General features: G+C 42.9%; 2 protein-coding genes across 3 annotated transcripts in view; both read left to right on the forward strand.

The window, feature by feature from the left end:
• Positions 1-13,179, forward strand: part of LOC110513138 (fatty acid 2-hydroxylase) — a 44,831-nt gene extending 31,652 nt beyond the window's left edge. The window contains exons 3-7 of the mRNA XM_021593154.3: positions 2,295-2,437; positions 2,854-2,954; positions 3,457-3,629; positions 3,755-4,007; positions 7,751-13,179. Coding sequence (XP_021448829.2) covers positions 2,295-2,437; positions 2,854-2,954; positions 3,457-3,629; positions 3,755-4,007; positions 7,751-7,899 — 819 coding nt within the window. The 3' untranslated portion in view covers positions 7,900-13,179. The remainder of the gene's footprint in view (positions 1-2,294; positions 2,438-2,853; positions 2,955-3,456; positions 3,630-3,754; positions 4,008-7,750) is intronic.
• A 1,103-nt stretch (positions 13,180-14,282) lies between these two features.
• Positions 14,283-21,975, forward strand: LOC110513261 (anoctamin-10). 2 transcript variants are annotated; one of them, XM_036973483.2, is made up of 13 exons: positions 14,283-14,449; positions 15,208-15,461; positions 15,824-15,997; positions 16,242-16,382; positions 16,753-16,872; positions 16,965-17,600; positions 17,831-17,886; positions 18,932-19,006; positions 19,286-19,450; positions 19,620-19,811; positions 20,024-20,161; positions 21,228-21,344; positions 21,432-21,975. In XM_036973483.2, the coding sequence occupies exons 2-13, from the start codon at positions 15,212-15,214 to the stop codon at positions 21,438-21,440; spliced, it is 2,073 nt and encodes a 690-aa protein (XP_036829378.2). In that variant the 5' UTR covers positions 14,283-14,449; positions 15,208-15,211; the 3' UTR covers positions 21,441-21,975. The 2 variants fall into 2 exon arrangements, with proteins under 2 accessions (XP_036829378.2, XP_036829302.2); XM_036973407.2 differs by having other exon boundaries at positions 14,303-14,638.
• The last annotated feature ends 2,895 nt before the right edge of the window (positions 21,976-24,870 follow it).

Consider the following 24,870-nt stretch of genomic DNA (forward strand, 5'->3'; position numbering starts at 1 on the left):
TGTGTGTGAGGGCCACCTGTGTGTGTGTGTGTGTGTGTGTGTGTGTGTGTGAGGGCCACCTGTGTGTGTGTGTGTGTGAGGGCCACCTGTGTGTGTGTGTGTGTGAGGGCCACCTGTGTGTGTTTGAGGGCCACCTGTGTGTGTGTGTGTGTTAGGGCCACCTGTTTGTGTGTGAGTGTGTGTGAGGGCCACCTGTGTGTGTGTGTGTGTGTTTGTGTGTGTGTGTGTGTGTGAGGGCCACCTGTGTGTGTGTGTGTGTGTGTGAGGGCCACCTGTGTGTGTGTGTGTGTGAGGGCCACCTGTGTGTGTGTGTGTGTGTGAGGGCCACCTGTGTGTGTGAGGGCCAGCTCTGTGTGTGTTTGTCATTGTGATACATTGGGTGATGGCATAACACTTGACATTGATTATCACATGCAGTGCCTTCAGAAAGTATTCATACCCCTGGATCATTGCTAGACAGACATTTCTTGCCATAGATTTTCAATCAAAAATGTAACTGGGCCACTCAGGAACATTCTATGTTGTCTTGGTAAGCAACTCCAGTGTATATTTGGCCTTGTGTTTTAGGTTATTGTCCTGCTGAAAGGTGAATGTGTCTTCTAGTGTCTGTTGGAAAGCAGACTGAACCAGCTTTTCCTCTAGGATTTTGCATTTGCTTAGCTCTATTCCATTTATTTTTATGCTAAAAAAACTCCATAGTCCTTTCTGGTGACAAGCATACCCATAACATGATGCAGCCACCACCATGCTTGAAAATATGAAGAGTGGTACTCAGTAATGTGTTGTATTGGATTTGCCCCAATCATAACACTTTGTGTTCAGGACATAAAGTTAATTTCTTTGCCACATTTTGCCTTGTTGCAAACAGGATGCATATTTTGGAATATTTTTTATTCTATACAGGCTTCCTTTTCACACTGTTGTTTATGGTACTATTGTGGAGAAAGTACAATGTTGTTGATCCATCCTCAGTTTCCTCCTATCACAGCCATTAAACTCTAACTGTTTCAAAGTCAACATTGGCCTCATGGTGAAAATCCTGAGCGGTTTCCTACCTCTCCGTCAACTGAGTTAGGAAGGACACCTGCATCTTTAGTGACTGGATGGATTGATACACCATCCAAATTATAATTAATAACTGCATCATGCTCAAAGGGATATTTAATATCTACTTTTTTTAACCCTTTTACCAATAAGTGATCTTCTTTGTGTAGCATTAGAAAACCTCCTTGATCTTTGTGGTTGAATCTGTGTTTGAAATTCACTGCTGGACTGAGGAACCTTGCAGATAATTGTATGTGTGGGGTAGGTAGTCATAAACAAAATGTAAACGCTATTATTGCACACAGTGAGTTAATGCAACTTTATGAATACTTATTGAACCAAGACATTTCAGCTTTTCACTCTTTATTAATTTGTAAAAATGTCTATAAACATAATTCCACTTTGACGTTATGGGGTATTTTGTGTAGGCCAGTGACACAAAATTTTAAATCAATCAATTTTAAATTCAGGCTGTAACACAACAACCTGGGAAAAAGTCTAGGGGTGTGAATACTTTCTGAAGGCACTGTACCTAGTGCAGCTTGTCTCCTCCTAGCTCATTCAGCCCTACATACTTACACAGTGGAGGGAATATGTGTCCTGAATACAATGACACTTGTCACTCATTGTTATCTTTTGGGGTTTCAGGTATGTTTTGAGAACCATTCTCCACTTTTAACCTACTCTCCAAGACAATCGACGTCCCCAATGAATGATTTTAGATTTCTGTTTGCCTCAATTCATCCAATATTGTCAACTATAGCAAAAAGCTATTCCATGCATGGCTCTGTGGTCTAGTTAATATAGTACCCGCCCTATAATCTATGATAATGTATAAGAGACCATGACTCTGAGAACTCATGGTGAAGGAGACATTTAGTAAAAGGTATGGACAGAGATACAATCTGCAGATCCTTCACAGAAATTGAGATAACTCCTTCCTCTGGCCATATGTTTCTCTACCGCCACCTGCTGGACAATTACAACACCTACAGAAGGGCCCAGACTGATTGATCACACTATCACATAAAGCTATGACTGAAATAAGTTTTAGAGTCCAATTTCCATTTATCTAGATTATACAAGAACAATATGTCCTTTGACAATTGAAGGTTTTAGGCAGAAGCAGTACTGATGAGGTTATGACACTCTATAGACATCTTGTAATGAACTGTTGTGTGCTGTAAGGCTTAAGCAACTGTATGTGCAGTGTTGTAACCCGAGCTGTGTCTCCCCTGCTATGCCTGCAGGACCTGGTGGACTGGCGGAAGCCCCTGGCCTGGCAGGTGGGCAACCTAGGAGAGAAATACGAGACCTGGGTGCACCAGCCTGTGAATCGGCCCATTCGCCTGTTTGGGAACGAGTTCATGGAGGCCAGCACCAAGACATCCTGGTAAGAGAGATGATATGTACATGTATCCCAGACACAGATTAAGTCCTGGACTTAAAGGCATTTTCAATTGAGCCTCTTAAAGGTTTGGAGGTCCCAAACATTTCCTTTAAGCATGCTTTTTAGTCCAGACTAGGCTTAATCGCTGTCAGGAAAACCAGCCCATACAATGTAGGAAAGCACTTACATAATTTAGCAGACACTCTTTTTCAGAGCGACTTTCAGGAGCAATTAGGGTTGAGTGCTTAAGGGCACATCTGCAGATTTTTTTCATTAGAGCTAGGGGATTTGAACCAGCGACCTTTTGGTTACTGGCCCAACGAGCTTAACCGCTAGGCTACCTGCCACCCTTGCTACCTTGTTACCTGCCACCCTAACACTTGCATGTTACCTCAGTCCATATGATTGTCTGCGTGTAGGTATATGGTCCCTGCTGTGTGGATGCCACTGGTGTTCTATCTCAGCTGGTACTGCTACACCACCTTGGCTCAGGAGACAACCAGACTATTCGCCAGCACAGGTAACAAAGACACAATCATCAGATCTGGGGTAAAATACTATTTAGGGTAGTAAGTATTTTGATTTATAATTTTTTTTTAAATGTAAGTAGTTCAATATTTGGAAATACACATGTAAAGTATTGGCATGTATTTGAAAATACTCAAATACACAGTATTTATACAAATACTTAAATACACCCATGCATTTGGTATTTGAAATAATGTATTTGGAAATAAGTATTTGAAAATACTTTCAAGTAGTAGACTATTTAAAACATACATTTTGTACAGTAAAATGATTAACATGCAAGCCCTATCCAACAGTGCAGTATTCAAACTCAAAATAGTATAACTAATAAAATAAAAAACATGACAAATAAGAAGTAATAGAAGTAGTTCATTCCAGCCACATTTATTTGTTAATTCATCTGTCCAGCAAATTCATGCTTGTTCCCATGTACAGTCTAGTAGAAATGTGATTCCTGTTTAAGCCTGCATCTGTCCCACCCACTCCCTCTGCAGACTATTCCTTCCTGGTGCACAAATACAGCTTTCCGCTCATCTTTGTGATGGGCATGGTCACGTGGACCTTCATCGAATATTGCGTCCATCGCTTCATCTTTCACATGCGCCCGCCTGCCCACAACTATTACCTCATCACCCTTCACTTCCTGCTGCACGGACAGCATCATAAGGTGAGATATGTACATATACAGAAGAGAGTTCCAGAGTATTGTTCACTAACATTTAAAATGTATCGTCTTTTTTTTAAACTGATATGTGCTCCTATACTAACACCATGGTGATTTCTCCCCTCCAGTCTCCCTACGATGGCTCCCGCCTAGTCTTTCCTCCTTGCCTGGCCTCAGTGGTGATAGGCAGCTTCTACCTGTTGCTGACCAAGTCCTTCCCTGAGGCCTTAGGGGTGTCCCTGTTTGTGGGGGGGCTGTTTGGGTACGTGGTGTACGACATGATCCATTACTACCTTCACTACGGCTCCCCCCAGAAAAACTCCTACCTGTACAGCCTCAAGGCATACCACGTCAAGCACCACTTTGAAAACCAAAGAGCAGGTGAGGAGGACCAATAAGATGGCGCCGACAGACATGACCGCTCTGCTTCTAGCTCTTAAGCAACTTTGCAGTATTTTGTTGTGTCTGTTATTTCTTACATTAATCACACAGAATGTTTTTTGTGTTATTACATACAGCCAGAAAGATATCAGAGCGATGGTAATGCATGCACCAGCATTACATTCAGGAATACGACTTTCCCGAATTGGATCCTTTGTTCGTACCCCTAGGGCAATTGAACTTAACCCAGCGGCTGCTCTAAGACGCCTCCGGCGGAGAAGAGCTGTTCGGAATAGACTTCTTGTCCAACTCAGGAGGCGTGCACACCGTCCACTGCTTCCGAGTATATTACTCGCTAATCTTCAGTCTCTGGACAATAAAGTAGATGAGCTCAGGGCGAGTATCTCCTTCCAGAGGGACATCAGGGACTGTAATATACTCTGTTTCACTGAATCATGGCTCTCTTGGGATATACTGTCCCCAGCCATACAGCCAGCTGGGTTCTCAGTACATCGCACAGACAGGAATAAAGAACTCTCCAGGAAGAAGGGCGGTGGTGTATGTTTCATGATTAACTACAGATGGTGTGGTTCTGATAACATAGAGAAAGTCCGACGGAAGTACCCATGCTAAGGTCTATTCAACGCTGGTCTGACCAATCGGAATCCATGCTTCAAGGATGTTTTAATCAAATGGACTGGGATATGTTCCAGGTAGCCTCTGAGATTAACATTGAAGTGGACACGGTGACTGTGTTCATCAGGAAGTGTGTAGGGGATGTTGTTCCCACTGTGACTATTAAAACCTACCCAAACCAAACACCACGGATAAATTGCAGCATTCGCGCAAAACTGAAGGCGCGACCCACCGCATTTAAGCATGGCAAGGTGACTGGGAATATGGTTGAATACAAACAGTGTAGTTATTCCCTCAAACAGGCAAAACAAAACGTCAGTACAGAGACAAAGTAAAGTCGCAATTCACGGCTCAGACGTAAGACGTATGTGGCAGGGTCTACAGACAATCATGGATTACTAAGGGATAACTTGCCACATCGCGGACAATGACGTCTTGCTTCCGGACAAGCTAAACACCTACTTCGCCCGCTTTGAGGAGAACACAGTGCCACCGGTGCGGCCCGCTCCCATGGACTGTGGGCTCTCGTCCTCTGTGGCCGAAATTTAAGCGTGTTAACGCTCGCAAGGCTGCCGGCCCAGACGGCATCCCTAGCCACATCCTCACTGACCAGCTGAATGGAGTGTTTACGGACATATTCAATCTCTCCCTATCCCAGTCTGCTGTCCCTACTTGCTTCAAAATGTCCACCATTGTTCCTGTACCCAAAAAAGCAAAGGTAACTGAACTAAATGACTATTTCCCCATAGCACTCACTTCTGTCATCATGAAGTGCTTTGAGAGGCTAGTTAAGGATCATATGCCCTCTACCTTACCTGACACCCTAGACGCACTTCAATTTGATTACCACCCCAATAGATCCACAGACGATGCAATGTCCATCGCACTGCACACTGCCCTACCCCATCTGGACAAGAGGAATACCTATGTAAGAATGCTGTTCATTGACTATAGCTCAGCCTTCAATATGGGTGTACCCTCCAAGCTCATCATTAAGCTTGGGGCCCTGGGTCTGAATCCCACCCTGTGCAACTGGGTCCTTGACTTCCTGACGGGCCGCCTCCAGGTGGTAAAGGTAGGAAACAACATCTCCACTTTGCTGATCCTCAACACAGGGGCCTCACAAGGTGTGTGCTCAGGCTCCTCCTGTACTCCCTGTTCACCCATGACTGAGGCACGCCTCCAACTCAATCACCTACTACAGGGAGGAGGTGAGGGCGCTGGTGGAGTGGTCCAGGAAAATAACCTCTCCCTCAACATCAACAAAACAAAGAATGGATCGTGGACTTCAGGAGAGGGAGCATGCCCCTATCCACATCGACAGGGGATGCAGTGGAGAAAGTGGAAAGCTTCAAGTTCCTTGGCGTACACATCACTGACAAACTGGAATGGTCCGCCCACACAGTGTGGTGAAGAAGGTGCAACAGATCCTCTTCAACCTCAGGAAGCTGAAGAAATTTGGCTTGTCACCTAAAACCCCCACAAACGTTTACAGATGCACAATTGCGAGCATCCTGTCGGGCTGTATCACCGCCTGGTACGGAAACTGCACTGCCCGCAACCGCAGGGCTCTCCAGAGGGTGGTGCGGTCTGCCCACACTGCCTGCCCTACAGGACACCTACAGCACCCAATGTCACAGGAAGGCCAAAAATATCATCAAGGACATAAACCTCCTGAGCTACGGCCTGTTCACCCCGCTATCCAGAAGGTGAGGTCAGTACAGGTGGATCAAAGCTGGGACCGGGAGACTGAACTGAACAGCTTTTATCTCAAGGCCATGTCGTGGAAATTTCCTCTATTTACCAAATCATGAGCGCAAACCACACACAAGTCAGAGTTAGTTATCAAAGTTCAACTTTAATTATATGAGCTCTATCACAACCCTGTGACTCTCAGGCAATTCAGTGTCTAACCATGAATTCTCTGAGAGCCCCCCTTCAATGCAGCTGAGTTCCTTTAATAGCAAAAACACACATAGTCAGACAGCATAGACATAATAAATCGTTCAGCTTTGTCTCCTTACTCAAACCCCGAAACCATAAACCAACCCTCCATATCAACAGGCATATATCAAATTGTCATTTAGATACAACCAACTCTAAATACAACCAATCCTGGACAAGCTGACGGATAGGATAGAATGATTCCAGACACTGCCATCCTCCTTTCCCCGATGGGAAAAGTAGGGACTGGCATACAGACACAGTGGAGCAAAAGATATGTTTACACATGATGACACTTTGACCTCTCCCCTCTCTGCGGCCCATGCAACTTAGTCTTGACATAGAACAGATAACTGCAACCCTGCCACAGTATTATACAAAAATAACATTTTAATAACATATGATGAATACAAAACATCTTACATATGTTACCAACAAATTCTGATTATTCCACAACAGCCATCAGACAGTTAAATAGCCATCACTTACTGGTTCCCACCCAGTTACTCAACCTTGCACCTTAGAGGCTGCTGCCCTGTATACATAGACATGGAATCACTGGCCACTTTAATAATGGAACACTAGTCACTTTAACAATGTTTACATACTGCTTTACTCATCTCATATGTGTATATACTGTATTTTATTCTACTGTATTTTAGTGAATGCCACTCCGGCATTGCTTGTTAGATACGACTGCACTGTTGGAGCTAGGAACACAAGCATTTTTCTACACCCACAATATCATCTGCTAAAAATGTGTATGTGACCAATACGATTTGATTTGAATAGCTTTGTGTCACCATACTTCTGTTACAGTGACTTCTGATAAAGAGGATGGGGGACGAACAAGATCAAGTATTATATTCCGTGCTTGTCTTGGACTGAAATAGGTGCTGGTACTTTTGAGCTAATATTCTAGAACAGGAGCAGGATCTCAAGCAGTTGAACATTTTGAGGTGCTGGTACTCATCTCCGCTGAGCTCCTGCCCAAGTCAAGCACTGATTATATTACCTCAGACCGTCCATATGTCTCTGTAATTGCCTGTAGTTCAGCTTTGTGTATGGTTCTCATAAATATTATACCTGGATTCCTGTATGTGTGCAAAAATAATTCTGACTCTGTCCTCTCACTGATGGCATAAATTGGTTTCCCTCTGCAGGCTTTGGAATCAGCACCACATTGTGGGACTATCCGTTCAACACACTGATCCCTGAACAGACCTTTCAGAAGACCCAACTTACTCTACTCTCCACTGGGGGGCGACCTTCACCCATCCCTCTTAGACCTGGCAATCAACCCCTTCAATGACGCCACACCCTTTGACCCCAGCCTGTCCCTATAGTCTGTCTGTCTGTCCTTGTCTTTGTCTCTGGCTGGCTCTGGCTGCTTCGAACAAAACAGAAAACCAGCAGGCTCCGGACCTCCTAGGGTAAGAGTTTACCAACCCTGCAGTAGAGAGAGAATAAGTGAGAGAGGGAGTGTGAATGTGGAAGAGAGGATAAAGAGTGATGTTTAGGAGGGTGAAAGTTAGAGATTGTAGTTGTCCTTATATACAGTTGAAGTTGTAAGTTTACATACACTTAGGTTGGAGTCATTAACTTGTTTTTCAACCACTCCACAAATGTCTTGTTAACAAACTATAGTTTTGGCAAGTCAATTAGGACATCTACTTTATGCATGACACAAGTCATTTTTCCAACAATTGTTTATAGACAGATTATTTCACTTATAATTCACTGTATCACACTTCCAGTGGGTCAGACGTTTACATCCACTAAATTGACCGTGCCTTTTAAACAGCTTGGAAAATTCTAGAGATTGATGTCATGGCTTTAGAAGCCTCTGATAGGCTAATTGACATAATTTGAGTCAAATGGAGGTGTACCTGTGGATGTATTTCAAGGCCTACCTTCAAACTCAGTGCCTCTTTGCTTGACTTCATGGGAAAATCAAAAGAAATCAGCCAGGACCTCAGAAAAAAAATTGAAGGTACCACACTCATCTGTACAAACCATAGTATGCAAGTATAAACACCATGGGACCACACAGCCGTCATACCGCTCAGGAAGGAGACTTGAAAGCATCAAACAACGCAGGAATCCTGCAACAGTAACAGTTATTATTCCCAAATAAAATAAATTACAAACACACAACTTAAAAGTAACAGAAATGAACGTACTTTGGTGCGAAAAGTGCAAATCTATCCCAGAACAACAGCAAAGTACCTTGTGAAGATGCTGGGTGAAACAGGTACAAAGTATCTATATCCACAGTAAAACAAGTCCTATATCGACATAACCTGAAAGGCCGCTCAGCAAGGAAGAAGCCACTGTTCCAAAACCGCCATAAAAATATTCTAGACTATGGTTTGCAGCTACACATGGGGACAAAGATTGTACTTTTTGGACAAATGTCCTCTGATCTGATGAAACAAAAATAGAGCTGTTTGGCCATAATGACCATTGTTATGTTTGGAGGAAAAAGAGGGATGCTTGCAAGCCGAAGAACAACAATGTCAACCGTGAAGCATGGGGGTGGCAGCATCATGTTGTGGGGGTGCTTTGCTGTAGGAGGGACTGGTGCACTTCACAAAATAGATGACAATATGAGGAAGGGAAATTATGTGGATACATTGAAGCAACATCTCAAGACATCAGTCAGGAAGTTAAAGCTTGGTTGCAAATGGGTCTTCCAAATGGACAATGACCCCAAGCATACTTCCAAAGTTATGGCAAAATGGCTTAAGGACAACAAAGTCAAGGTATTGGAGTGGCCATCACAAAGCCCTGACCTCAATCCTATAGAAAATTTGTGGGCAGAACTGAAAAAGTGTGTGCGAGCAAGGAAGCCTAGAAACAGGACTCCGTTACACCAGCTCTGTCAGGAGGAATTCACCCAACATATTGTGGAAAGCTTGTGGAAGGCTACCTGAAATGTTTGACCCAAGTTAAACTATTTAAAGACAATGCTACCAAATACTAATTGAGTGTATGTAAACGTCTGACCCACTGGGAATGTGATGAAATAAATTAAAGTTGAAATAAATCATTCTCTCTACTATTATTCTACCATTTCACATTTTTAAAATAAAGTGGTGATCCTAACTGACCTAAGACAGGGATTTTTTCCTAGGATTAAATGTCAGGAATTGTGAAAAACTGAGTTTTAAATGTATTTGGCTAAGGTGTATGTAAACTTCCGACTTCAACTGTACATCTAAGCTGTCCAGGTTTATACATTTTAAGAAAATTCAGGAAAGTCCCTTCTCTATCCCTGGAGTGTTTATGCAGCTAGAGGTCAAGAGGTAGTAATACTTTTAGTAACGCTTAGTAACATTGTTATGAGGACTTAACCCCATTCTCAACATTATATCACAGCTATGCTGTTTTGACACAGAAAATTGCTGTTGACAGCGTGTGCCCACTGAATTCACTGATGGTTAGTCTGTAGTGTCTTTCTTAAACTTGGGCATTTCCTTTTCAAATCTGTGGGAAGGTATGGAGGGAGCTGATTTAGTCTTTCACTATGTTCAGACTAATTTATATTTCAACAAGGTCTTTCTATTCAGTAATAGTATGAATAAATGTATACAAATATTCGTACAAACAAAGGGAGACTGCATCTTTCCCTTTCCATCTCTCTCCTATACACTCTGGTTTGTTGTTGACATGACAACTCAAATGAGTTGATGTTTTACTAGGTGGAGAGAGATGGAGTGAGAGGAAGATGGATGTGTATTGATGTGTGGATTGATGGAAGCATGGATGGATATGTGTTGTCATGGATACAGAGACAGAACACTGAGGGCATGAGGCCAGTCTATCAGGCCTCCTGCTGAAGGGAGGAGCACATGGCTACAGAATGGAACTGATAAGGACTCCACTATAGGTTCCTGTGCCCCTCTCTGCATGTAGGATGACGATCTTGCATCAGACTAAACCACAGGGGAGGCTTTCGGTTCAGTTCCAGGCCGATCCTCGACTGTTCTGACTAGTTTTATATCCTAAAGTGTCTAGCCTTTTCACCATCTTCTGCAATCCATATGTTTTTGTTCATTCCCTTATTCCCCCTTTTAATTTGTCCTTTGGGTGAAGCCGCTAAAGATAAGCCCAAAAACTCCTACATTTCCTCAGGGGACCATGGAGAGAGGAGACTGTGACAGGGGACTGGGGCCTCACAAAGTACATGTGTCTCACAGTGATTTGAACCGTTAGGTCATAACGTAGTGTGTGTGTATGTATGGATCAAATACTTTCCCCCCTTTCCCCCCGGGGAAAGTATTTGATCCCCTGCTGATTTTGTATGTTTGCCCACTGACAAAGAAATGACCCGTCTATAATTTTAATGATAGATTTATTTGAACAGTGAGAGACAGTATAACAACAAAAAATCCAGCACGTCAAAAATTTTATAAATTGATTTGCATTTTAATGAGGGGCATACTTATTTGACCCCCTCTCAATCAAAAAGATTTTTGGCTCCCAGGTGTCTTTTATACAGGTAACTAGCTGAGATTAGGAGTACACTCTTAAAGGGAGTGCTCCTAATCTCAGTTTGTTACCTGTATAAAAGACACCTGTCCACAGAAGCAATCAATCAATCATATTCCAAACTCTCCACCATGGCCAAGACCAAAGAGCTCTCCAAGGATGTCAGGGACAAGATTGTAGACCTTCACAAGGCTGGATTGGGCTACAAGACCATCACCAAGCAGCTTGGTGAGAAGGTGACAACAGTTGGTGCGATTATTCGCAAATGGAAGAAACACAATAGAACTGTCAATCTCCCTCGGCCTGGGGCTCCATGCAAGATCTCACCTTGTGGAGTTGCAATGATCATGAGAACGGTGAGGAATCAGCCCAGAACTACACGGGAGGATCTTGTCAATGATCTCAAGGCAGCTGGGACCATAGTCACCAAGAAAACAATTGGTAACACACTACGCCGTGAAGGACTAAATTCCTGCAGCGCCCGCAAGGTCCCCCTGCTTAAGAAAGCACATATACATACATGCCTGTCTTAAGTTTGCCAATGAACATCTGAAAGATTCAGAGGACAACTGGGTGAAAGTGTTGTGGTCAGATGAGACCAAAATGGAGCTCTTTGGCATCAACTCAACTCGCCGTGTTTGGAGGAGGAGAAATGCTGCCTATGACCCCAAGAACACCATCCCCAATGTCAAACATGGAGGTGGAAACATTATGCTTTCCGGGTGTTTTTCTGCTAAGGGGACAGGACAACTTCACCGCATCAAAGGGACGATGGACGGGGCCATGTACTGTCAAATCTTGGGTGAGAACCTCCTTCCCTCAGCCAGGGCATTGAAAATGGGTCGTGGATGGGTATTCCAGCATGACAATGACCCAAAACACACAGCCAAGGCAACAAAGGAGTGGCTCAAGAAGAAGCACCTGGCCTAGCCAGTCTCCAGACCTTAATCCCGTAGAAAATCTGTGGAGGGAGCTGAAGGTTCGAGTTGCCAGACATCAGCCTCGAAACCTTAATGACTTGGAGAAGATCTGCAAAGAGGAGCGGGACAAAATCCCTCCTGAGATGTGTGCAAACCTGGTGGCAAACTACAATAAACGTCTGACCTCTGTGATTGCCAACAAGGGTTTTGCCAAGTCATGTTTTGCAGAGGGGTCAAATACTTATTTCCCTCATTAAAATGCAAATCATTTTATAAAAATGCTGACATGTGTTTTTCTGGATTTTTGTTTTGTTTTTCTGTCTCTCACTGTTCAAATAAACCTACCATTAACATTATAGACTGATCCTTTCTTTGTCAGTGGGCAAACGTACAAATGTATATATCACTACAGCTAAGGACACGTCCTGGGTCCACAGTCTCCTATCACCTCCATTGGGGCTTGATGGGAGTTATTATATGCCAAGAGAGTAATTCTTCATCACATAAATATGTGTAATCCAGCATTTGCTTTACTGTATAACATCCTCCTCCTTGCAGTCATTTAAATGGGGGTGGGAGTGGTCTGTTTGGAACTTAGGTCAGGTTTGGGGTCAGGACTCAGGGTCTGGTCGTGTTCACGTTGTGTTCGGACAGAGAACTGTCAGTGGAGGATCAGTAAGATACCCTGATTAGCATCAAGAACTCATCTCACAGTAGTGACTATGCACGTTCAAGACAATATTTGTACCCGTGCTTATGACTTTTGTATAATGAACTTTTCATGACTTGATGAAGAACCAAATATTGTTGTGATATGATAATAAGGATGATAATAAGGATGCTGATGGTGTTGATAAAAATGATAATAATGACATCTGAGTTTGGCATGCCCCTCCCCCCTCCTCTGTATCTACACCCACCCTAGCCTTTGACTGGACCAAGCATCTTGCTGAGCAGGAGGGTGCCACCTGTTGTGTTAAAGTAGTATAGAACCTGTAGATACATTTTTCTATATTTATTAACAACTTGTAAGCTTTGATTCTGACAAATGAAATTCTCTGCTCAATTATGCAATAATATTGTAAAATCGGTTTAGCGCATGTTTTGCCTTTTGTTTTGGCATTTCAAATGTCTATGCAAATGGGGAAGTATCAGTAAATAAATGTCTTTATATTTCTGATCACTTGTCATGTTTTGTTTTCAAACCAAATTTTATTGATCACATACACATGGTTAGCAGATGTTATTGTGAGTGTAGCGAAATGCAGATTTTTACTCTAAACCTACAATGATTTATTTTTTAATAGTCATGTTGATGTACTGAACTGTAGATCATTCTGTTATTCTTTACCTTACTAATGGCTACTAATGAAGGTGATTTCCTACAGCAAACAGTGCCGTGAAAAACAATATTTGCCCCATTTCTGATTTTCTCTATTTTTGCATATTTTCGACACTGGTTTTTAGATCTTCAACCAAAACATAATATTAGATAAAGGGACCTGAGTTAACAAATTCAACTTTGGATCATTTTCATTTATTTTATACAGTTATGCAAAACTCAAAAGGTTGTGCCACCTTTAGCTGCAATGACTGCAACCAAACATCTCTCACATCACTGTGGAAGAATTGTGGCACACTCTTCCATGCAGAACTGTTTTAACTCAACAATATTTGAGGGTTTTCTAGCATAAATTGTTTTCAGTCCGGCCACAACATCTCAATGGGGTTTAAGTCTGGACTTTGACTAGGCCCTTCCAAGACATTACATTTTTCCAGGAGTCTTGACGATCATCCAGGTACTTCCAGGTGCTTTTTTGGGCAAACGTGAGTTGACTTTTTGGACAACACTGCTCACGTTATGTTTGGTGAAAACCAAACACTGCATTCCACAGTAAGAGCCTCATACCAACGGTCAAGCATGGTGGTAATAGTGTGATGGTTTGGGGATGCTTTGCTACCTCAGGATCTGGGCGACTTGCCATCATTGAAGGAACCATGAATTATGCTCTGTTTCAGAGAAAAATGTATTACTTACTAAACAAAATCTCTTTATCTGAGCAATTGTATTAGTATAAAATAATAGAATTTCCCAATTTTGGAGGGCATACAATATAGTATTGTATTTGAATGATTTATTTTATACAGTCATTTTTGCTAATCTTTATCAAGAGTGTCAATTTCAGCCCCCACTGCATATGCAACCTGCTGTGTGTGAGTAGTTCAGTACTGTGGCGGCTATGGTCTGTGACTCAGAGCTCTGTGGGACAGTAGGACCCAGGGCTGCAGACAGACAAAGGCAGACAGAGATGGGAGGTGCCTGTCAGGGAGGAAAAATAAACGCAGTGAGCAGAGCTCCACACCCTGAAGGGAAGGAGAAGTTTCACTGCATTCCTGTCCTGCAACTCAACTTTCAATCAACCATCTGCAAGGACAGATCCGTAGTGTGTAAGTGTGTGTGTTTAGGTCTGTGTTCAGGACCCCTGACCAGGCCCCACCTTTATTTCAGGACAACTGTGTGTGTATGTTCGTGTGTGTGTTGTCTTTGCTATTGTGTGTGTTCAAACATCATACTGGAGGGGGTGTGGTCCAGCTATCCACATACGCCTATTGACCTATACCTCAGCGCCCTGTCAGGTACCGTACACTCCTTCATACACTCATTATTCTTTACCTCCCTCCCTCCTTCCTCCTCTATCTAGCTTTCACTTTCTTCCTCTCGGCCTTGATGTTACATGTTATATATATCTGTGTTGTCAGAGGCAGAGCCCATAGGAAGTTGCTTATCTGCTCAGATGCTGCTACCACACTGCCGTTGCTCTCTGCAGTTCCTTCTTGACGCACAACATAATTAAAGAGACAGTGCTTTAAAGCACTTAGAGCCAAGCACAAAGAAGACTATGTACTGCAGCCGGCCTGGCCCCTTGTATCTGTTGATAACGTCTATCTCTGGCTACTGCTGCCCTCCTATGTTGACTCAGTGTTCACAACTTCAGATCTCAGATTGCCATCTGGTCATTCCTCTCTGTCCTCTCTATGTTTTACTGCTACCCTGTCCTCTCAGCATCACATGCAAATTGGCCTGCTCTCTAACCTACAGCCACAACCTTCTATGGCCAATTGAACTCCATGTAAATGTGTGGATTACAGGGTGTATAAATATATCACAGATGATGAACCAGGTAACACACACTGCCTCTCTACAGGGAGATGATGACATCACTAGGTGATAAAGGTGAAGGCCACAGGGAGACAACGGCATTGCTGGGTAATGAAGATGAAGGCTCCGTCCAAACCCAGACGAAGGTCCTGAACCAGGGCTCCTGGACGCAGGTCAGCTGTCCCTGCTGTGTGTCTGAGCAGGTGGAGCCCCTGGTCCTCATTCAGCTTTCAGACAACATCCAGCCTGTCACCAAGAGGTGGCTCATCTCCCTGATCGAGGTGTCCGAGAGAGACGGAGGTGAGAGGTCAGGTCAGATAGGGTCAGCAGCAGATCAGAAATCTTCAATCTTTGTTGTGTTTTGTTCCAGCTCAGTACTATTGAGTAATATTAGTTTATTAGTTGAGTCTCTTGTTACAAAGTAGTGTACGTACATCCAGGGACTGCTTTATTAACGTGGGTTAAGCCTGACGAAGACCTTTGAGTCAAAGCGCTGCACATTACAACTGCGGGAGCATTCATCAGTATCTAAGTTTATTAGCTGAATCAGGTGTCAGTCATTACCGGGCTGAAACTGAAGATTGTAGGACTACACCCTCAAAGAACACTGCAGTAGAGGCAATGATAATATGGTTGAACCTCTCTCTTCCTCCCTGGACTAGGCGCAGCGTTGCTGGCCCACCCTGGAGAGGATGAGTGTGGGGATGTGATCGTGGTGTCTGCTCCTCGCTGCACCCTCCTCAGAGCCACAGAGGACTTGGGTCTGTGTAAGAAATACCACAATGGAGACATGGTTGCTTTCTCCTACAATGACAGAGACAACTTCAGAAATGTTGGTAAGAATGTTGGTAATCAGCAGGAAAAGAGTAGAGGGATAGTTACGGTAATAACAGTTACTAACACGACTAGGCAAGTTAAAATTGAACTTGTTGTGTAGATATTCAGCACCCAATACACCTTCTGTTGGAATACAATCAACACATTCACTGTGGTAATAAACTGTAGTAATAAAGATCAAATACAATATGAAATGTAATATATATGACAGTCTTGATTGACGCCTGTCCTCTGTGTTACCAGATGACATGCAGGAGTTCCTGACGCTAGCGGAGCGTCAGTACATAGTCAAGTATGAGCTGGACTTTCTAAGGGCCCAGAAGGGGCAGAAAATCCCTGGAGTCCCTGAGTCTCAGGGGGTCCTGAAGGCCAGGGAGAACATATGTGAGTCTCTACTCTGTGTGTGTGTGTGCGTGTGTGTGTGTGTGCGCGCGCGCTGTTTTAAATATTCTGTTTACCTCAGCATTTTCTGTTCTCTTTGTCATTATTTTGCTTAGCTAAGCTGCTCTGCAGCAGGGCAGAGCTCCACCTCTGGTTGATCATTTCTGTGCTCTCTCCTGTCCTCCCTTACTGCTCTGAGAACTACAACACACTGTCCCTTACATATGCTGGATAGCGTTAACAGTGTAATGCAATTCTGCCGAGCTTCTGCCTATGTTACCTCCTCTTCCCTGTCTGTATGTGTAGTAATGGTAGTTGTATTGTACAGCTCTCTGTCCTGTCCTAGCCTATCCCTCTTGTCTCTATATTGTAGGTCAGAAGCTAGAGAAGGCGGGAGTGATAAAGGACATCTTCCCTCTGCATGACAAGCAGAGACTGACAGACCTGTGCAGAAACTGGTACTCTGGGAAGCAGATATGGGGACAGCCTCTTGGTAAACAACAACAACATAAATATAAACATAGACACACATACACAAACTTGTATTCCTTTATCCTACTAATGGTCTCTCTGTCCTTTATGCAGACTCTATCCAAGCCTACTTCGGAGGCACCGTGGGGTTTTACTTCAGTTTTCTGGACTTCTACACCTGGGCTCTGGTGCCCCCTGCTATCCTAGGCCTGGTGCTGACCTTTCTGCTGCCTGGAGGTGGATCAGGAGCTGGAGTTGTAAAGGAGCAGGCTGGGGGGGTGGTAGAGGTGGACGACAGCCCCTCGGTCAGCGGTCACATGGTACAGGCCGTGTTCAGCATGTTGTGGTCCACGCTGGTCATGGAGTTCTGGAAGCGACGCAGCTCCTCCCTCTCCCACCGCTGGGGCTTGCTGCACCTGGCCGAGCGCTTCGCTGAGCCCCGCCCTGGTTTCCACGGCACCCTGGGGATCAACCCTGTGACCGGGCGGCTGGAGCCCCTGTTCCCGGAGTGGCAGAGGCAGCTGCGTGTAGGCCTGGTGTCTGTGCCCCTGGTGGGGTTCTTCCTGGGGATGGTGGTGCTGGGTATGACAGGGTTCTACCACGGAGAGGCACTGGCACAGGGCTTCCATCAGGACAGCGACTCCCTGTTCTCTGGAGCTCTGCTCTACCTGCCCTCTGTGGCTCACATCATCTACACCAACATGCTGGGGAATGTGTACCGCACTGTGGCCATGCAACTCACCGAGTGGGGTGAGAAAGGGCACTGGGCGACGGAGAGGTAGATGGGTTAGATAGGGAGGAGGTGAAAAATAATCATTGAGAAGAGGGAGTGAGACAATAAGTTTGATGTTGATGAATAATTGTGGTGGGGGGTAAAATGTTTGGGAAAACAGAGCTAAGTTCACCGAAGGGCATAGGCTAATAGAATCATACAGTATGCAAATGTAACACCTGAAAATCTGTTTATTTTCTTCTTGTAGAAAACCACAGAGAGGAGTCCTCCTTCCAGAACCATCATACCACCAAAGTCCTCCTGGTCAGTCCCACTCGTCCTTCCCCATCTGTCAGTTTATTCCTCTCCTCTTCCTCCTCTTCCTCCTTCTTCCTCCTCCTTCTCCTCCTCCTCCTTCTCCTCCTCCTCCTTCTCCTCCTCCTCCTCCTCCTCCTCCTCTTTCTCCTCCTCCTCCTCCTTCTTCCTCCCCCTCCCCCTCCTTCTCCTCCTCCTCCTCCTCATCCTTCACCTATCCCTCTGGTCCTCCCTCTCTCTCTGTTCCTACTGAATATCTAAATCTGTTGCATTAGTCCCTGGTGCAGAGCTAAATGTATTCTGATACAGGTAGGTGTAGTGTGCAGATGGTATCATCTGTGTATGTATAAGCAGATGTGGGAGCCATTCCTTAGTCAGAGGCAAATCAGATACAGTAAAACAGGATATGTATTCAGTGTTTCTCACATATGCATTTAGCAGCGGCGGTGTGCTATTTTACCATCCCAAATCATTTTCAGTAAAATGTTTTCAGTGTGAACTTAAATGACTAGAACTAGATATAAAGTATGTAGAAAATATATTGGAGCAATATATTTAAAATTTAGATCACCTCTGGGAACTAACAATCACCAAAATAAAAATGTAGTCATGGCATGAGTCCCCCATTGATTTTGTTATAATGTTTGAGTCACCCAGATAGCATAAGAACATGACATAAGCCATGGTAAAAATTTGTGCTATTGCAGAAAGCTAGTTTTAAAACTGCTAATTTTCTCTCAGCTCCATGTCAAAATGTGTAAAATTGTAGGAAACTAGCTTTAAAACTGTAAAATGTTCTTTCCGCCCAATGACAAAATGTGTAGAATTGCAGGAAATTAGCTTTGAAACTGCCATTTTTCATTCAACCATATGACAAATGTAAAGATTTGCAGGACACTAGCTTTAAAACTGTTACATGTTTTCTCAGCACTATGGCAAAATAAGTAGAATTGCAGGAAACCAGCTTTAAAACGGTAAAATCTTCTCAGCCCCATAGCAAAATGTGTAGCATTGCTGGAAATTAGCTTTGAAACTGCAAATGTCTATTTTTCAGTTCACTTTCTTCAACTACTTTGCTGTGCTATTTCACATTGCCTTCTACAAACAAGACCTTTCACTTCTAAGGAAGGTAAGAGATTTCAGCTGGGCAGCACTGTTTGTTTATGACTGGCCAGAGGAAATTATTTACAATGTAACAGTAAAAATCGCTAATGTAAATAAATGTTTTCTTGAGCTGTGCAACAGAACACATCATGATCTCTCTGTGTGCAGTATGTACTGCACCTAAAGTAGTTGATCACAGAATGTGTGTGTGTGTGTGTGTGTGCGTGTGCAGGTGCATGCATGAGTGCGTTTGTATACAGCAGGTAACTATTTGTGTGTGTTAACCATCTGTCTGTGTACGCAGAGGCTTGCGTCTCTGCTAATCGTGACCCAACTGGTGAACCAGTGTACAGAGGTGGTGGTGCCGTTCATAGTGGACCGCTTCTTCAGTGCTCCTCAGAAGAAGCAGCAGGAGGATGACCCAAATGTGGACAAACTCAGAGCCCAGAGAAGCCTGCCCCCTTTTCCAGTAAGTCCATGTTTTCCTCTGTTTCTCTTCATTGTGCTCTTGTCTGACTTTCTTTGTATCTGTGCCGTAGGGGGTTGAATGTAGGGTGTATTTGCACTGTATTTGTACTGAATGTGACTGAATGTTATGTTTTGGTGTGTAACTTATCGCATCTGTCGCTATGTTTCAGGGCCTATTTGCTGAGTACATTGAGTTGCTGGTGCAGTTTGGGTATTTGAGTCTGTTCTCCTGTGTGTACCCGCTCACCGCCGTCCTCCTGCTCCTCAACAACGTCACAGAGATCAGAGCAGATGCATACAAGATCTGTAAACTGTTCCGAAAACCCTTTTCAGCCCCTGTGTCCAACATAGGAGTGTGGCAGGTCAGGTGGTTTTTAAGAGAGGGAATGTGAAAATGTGAACAATTTTACTGCAGATGGAAATTAGCTATGTAGCTACATCAGGTGAATAAATAGATGTGGTTAATGTCATTTTCAAATTGGTGCCAATCCATGTTGCTGTACACGTGTCTGTCTTTGCTCCTGTCCTTGTATGTGCCTGTAACTATACTTATGTTTGCCTTTGTATATTTCAGACAGCGTTTGAGGTTCTGGGGTTTATTTCAGTTATGTCTAACTGCTGGCTGTTGCTACTGTCTCCTCGGGTCCGGGAGTTCTGTCTGGAGGGAGGGATTAGCGGCAGAAACATCATTCTCTTCGCCATTCTGGTCGAGGTACAGTATGATTATAGTACAGTTCAGTATCTTGCTCATAACAGTTGTCTTATTCATAGCATATTACTCTGTCATTATCTACCCAACTGACATATGTTGTATGTACACTGAGTATACCAAACATTAGGAACAGCTTCCTAATATTGAGTTGCTCTGAAGTATAGCCTCAATTGATCTGTGCATGGACTCCACAACGTGCCGAAAGCGTTCCACAGGGATGCTAGGCCCATGTTGACGCCAATGCTTCCCACAGTTGTGTCAAGTTGGCTGGATGTCCTTTGGTTGGTGGACCATTCTTGATACACACAGAAAACTGTCGAGTGTGAAAAACCCAGCAGTGTTGTAGTTTTTGACACAAACCGGTACTTACATTTTTTGTCTTTCCCATTCACCCTCTGAATGACACACACACAACCCATGTCTCAATTGTATGAAGGCTTAAAAATACTATCCTCCCCTTCATCTACATCTAAGTGGATTTAACACGCGTCAATTAGGGACCATGGCATTCATCTCGATTCATCTGGTCAAATCAAATTAAATGTTATTTGTCACATGCGCCAAACACAACAGGTGTAGTAGACCTTACAGTGAAATGCTTACTTACAAGTCCTTAACCAACAATGCAGTTTTAAGAAAATACTTTTAAAAAGTAAGAGATAAGAAAAACAAATGATAAAAGAGCAGCAGTAAATAACAATAGCGGGGCTATATACAGGGGGTACAAGTACAGAGTCAATGTGTAGGTGTACCTGTGTCGAAGTAATTGAGGTAATATGTACATGTAGGTAGAGTTATTAAAGTGACTATGCAAAGATAATAACAGAGGGGGGGGGCAATGCAAATAGTCTGGGTAGCCACTTGATTAGCTGTTCAGTAGTCTCGTGCCTTGGAGGTAAAAGCAGTTTAGGAGCCTCTTGGACCTAGACTTGGCACTAAGGTACCGCTTTCCGTGCAGTAGCAGAGAGAACAGTCTGTGACTAGGGTTGTCAGTCATGGAAAGAGCAGGTGTTCTTCATGTATTGTATACTAATACTTAGTGTATATGTGTGTGTTTGTTTGTCAGCATGTCCTGATCCTGGTCAAGATGATTCTTGCTTTTATGATCCCAGACGAACCAGACTGGGTCAGAATCAAGAGGGAACAGATTGAGTTTCACTCCATGCAAGCTCTTGGGCAGCAGGTGAGAGAATAATCATTATAGAAAAGCCCTGACCTTACCGTAACAATCAAGTGTCTGACAATCAAACATCTCCCTTTGACTTTACAGAAGCTCTAAAGGTTGTGGAACCCCCAGTGGTGGAAAAGTACTCAATTGTCATACTTGAGTAAAAGTAAAGATACCTTAACAGAAAATGGCTCAAGTAAAAGTGAAAGTTACCCAGTAAAGAACTACTTGAGTAAAAGTCTAAAAGTATCTGGTTTTAAATGTACTTAAGTACAGTGGTAGAAAAAGTACTACATTGTCATACTTGAGTAAAAGTACAAAGTAAAAGTAAATGCTGTACATAAAATTCCTTATATTAAGCAAACTAGTTGGCACTATTTTCGTGTTATTTTTAATTACGGACAGAAAGGGGCACACTTCAACACTCAGACATAATTTACAAACACAGTAGTTGTGTTTTGTGAGTCCGCCAGATCATAGGCAGTAGGGATGACAAAGTGTTATATTGATAGGTGCCATAATTCTGCTTGAGCATTCTAATTGTAATGAGTACTTTTGTGTGTTAGGGAAAATGTAAGGAGTAAAAAGTACATTCTTTTATTTAGGAATGTTGTGGAGTAAAAGTAAAAGTAGTCAAAAATAAAAATAGTGAAGTACAGATACCCCAAAAAACTACTTAAGTAGTACTTAAAAGTATGTTTACTTAAGTACTTTACACCACTGGGAACCCCTGAGGGGAAGTCCATAATCTGTCTCCTGTTGCCCTTCAAATGTTGGTCTGGACCTGGGGGCTCATTAGAATCAGCTGCCATGGCGATGAGGGAGAGGAGGATCCTAAGAGATGTCTGTCTGACCTCTAAACCTAAATCCTGGAGCCTGCCAGAGTCTGCCCTGAGAAGCTCTGTCAGTCTCAGTATCTCACCCTGGAGGACTGCTCTAGTCATAACTAGAGAAGTCTCTCATGTCATGGAAGATGGCAGGGGTGTCAAACTAATTTTGGTCCGGGGGCCATTTGGTCTTCATCGAGGTCCGGAGAGCTGCACTGAAAATGTGCTATAATTCCTCACTGTCAAAACGTGCAAAAAAATCTTCTCTATTATTTTTGAAAATGTTACTCCTTGTCTGTCTAGCTTTCATTTCGGTGATTTGCTGGACACACTCAAGAAACTGTAAGAATGTAGGCCCATTAGCATTTCTACACAGTTTCAATGTTGTTTTAGTCATTTCAAAGTATAATGAGTTTGATTCCCCCTTAAAAATGCATAATAATAATTTTTTAAATAATATATACGGTACTAGTCAAAAGTTTGGACAATAATAATTTAAAGAATAATATATATATATATATATATATATATATACAGTACCAGTCAAAAGTTTGGACACACCTACTCATTCAAGGGTTTTTCTATATTTTTACTATTTTCTACATTGTAGAATAATAGTGAAGACATCAAAACGATGAAATAACACATATGGAATCATGTAGTAACCAAATAAGTGTTAAACAATTCAAAACATATTTTATATTTGAGATTCTTCAAAGTGGCCACCATTTGCCTTGATGACAGCCTATTTCTACAATGTAGAAAATAGTAAAAATAAAGAAAAACCCTTGAATGAGTAGGTGTGTCCAAACTTTTGACCGGTACTATATATATATATATATATATATATATATATATATATATATATATATATATATATAGATATATATATATACATAGAGATATATAGATATATATATATATACATAGAGATATATAGATATATATATCCATACAGGGGGGCAAAAGAGTATTTAGTCAGCCACCAATTGTGCAAGTTCTCCCACTGAAAAAGATGAGAGAGGCCTGTAATTTTCATCATAGGTACAATTCAACTAAGACAGACAAAATGAGAAAAAAAAATCCAGAAAATCACATTGTAGGATTTTAATGAATTTATTTGCAAATGATGGTGGAAAATAAGTACTTGGTCAATAACAAAAGTTTATCTCAATACTTTGTTATATACCCTTTGTTGGCAATGACAGAGGTCAAACGTTTTCTGTAAGTCTTCACAAGGTTTTCACACACTGTTGCTGGTATTTTGTCCCATTCCTCCATGCAGATCTCCTCTAGAGCAGTGATGTTTTGGGGCTGTTGCTGGGCAACACGGACTTTCAACTCCCTCCAACTCCCTCCAAAGATTTTCTATGGGGTTGAGATCTGGAGACTGGCTAGGCCACTCCAGGACCTTGAAATGCTTCTTACGAAGCCACTCCTTCGTTGCCCGGGCGGTGTGTTTGGGATCATTGTCATGCTGAAAGACCCAGCCACGTTTCATCTTCAATGCCCTTGCTGATGGAAGGAGGTTTTCACTCAAAATCTCACGATACATGGCCCCATTCATTCTTTCCTTTACACGGATCAGTCGTCCTGGTCCCTTTGCATAAAAACAGCCCCAAAGCATGATGTTTCCATCCCCATGCTTCACAGTAGGTATGGTGTTCTTTGGATGCAACTCAGCATTCTTTGTCCTCCAACACGACGAGTTGAATTTTTACCAAAAAGTTATATTTTGGTTTCATCTGACCATATGACATTCTCTCAATCTTCTTCTGGATCATCCAAATGCTCTCTAGCAAACTTCAGACGGGCCTGGACATGTACTGGCTTAAGCAGGGGGACACGTCTGGCACTGCAGGATTTGAGTCCCTGGCGGCGTAGTGTGTTATTGATGGTAGGCTTTGTTACTTTGGTCCCAGCTCTCTGCAGGTCATTCACTAGGTCCCCCCGTGTGGTTCTGGGATTTTTGCTCACCGCACTTGTGATCATTTTGACCCCACGGGGTGAGATCTTGCGTGGAGCCCCAGATCGAGGGAGATTATCAGTGGTCTTGTATGTCTTCCATTTCCTAATAATTGCTCCCACAGTTGATTTCTTCAAACCAAGCTGCTTACCTATTGCAGATTCAGTCTTCCCAGCCTGTTGCAGGTCTACAATTTTGTTTCTGGTGTCCTTTGACAGCTCTTTGGTCTTGGCCATAGTGGAGTTTGGAATGTGACCTTTTGAGGTTGTGGACAGATGTCTTTTATACTGATAACAAGTTCAAACAGGTGCCATTAATACAGATAACGAGTGGAGGACAGAGGAGCCTCTTAAAGAAGAAGTTACAGGTCTGTGAGAGCCAGAAATCTTGCTTGTTTGTAGGTGACCAAATACTTATTTTCCACCATCATTTGCAAATAAATTCATAAAAAATCCTACAATGTGATTTTCTGGATTTTTTCCCCTCATTTTGTCTGTCATAGTTGAAGTGTACCTATGATGAAAAAAAAATATTAAGTGGGAGAACATGCACAATTGGTGGCTGACTAAATACTTTTTTGCCCCACTGTATGTATACAGTGCATTCGAACGTATTCAGACCCCCTTTTGTTACGTTACAGTCTTATTATAAAATGGATTACATATTTTTTTACTCATCAACCTACACACATTACCCCATAATGACAAAGCAAAAACAGGTTTTTAGAAATTTTAGCACATTTATTAAA

This window comes from Oncorhynchus mykiss, chromosome 1 (genome assembly GCF_057628025.1).
Source record: "Oncorhynchus mykiss isolate SJ-2025 chromosome 1, ASM5762802v1, whole genome shotgun sequence".
Classification (NCBI taxonomy): domain Eukaryota; kingdom Metazoa; phylum Chordata; class Actinopteri; order Salmoniformes; family Salmonidae; genus Oncorhynchus; species Oncorhynchus mykiss.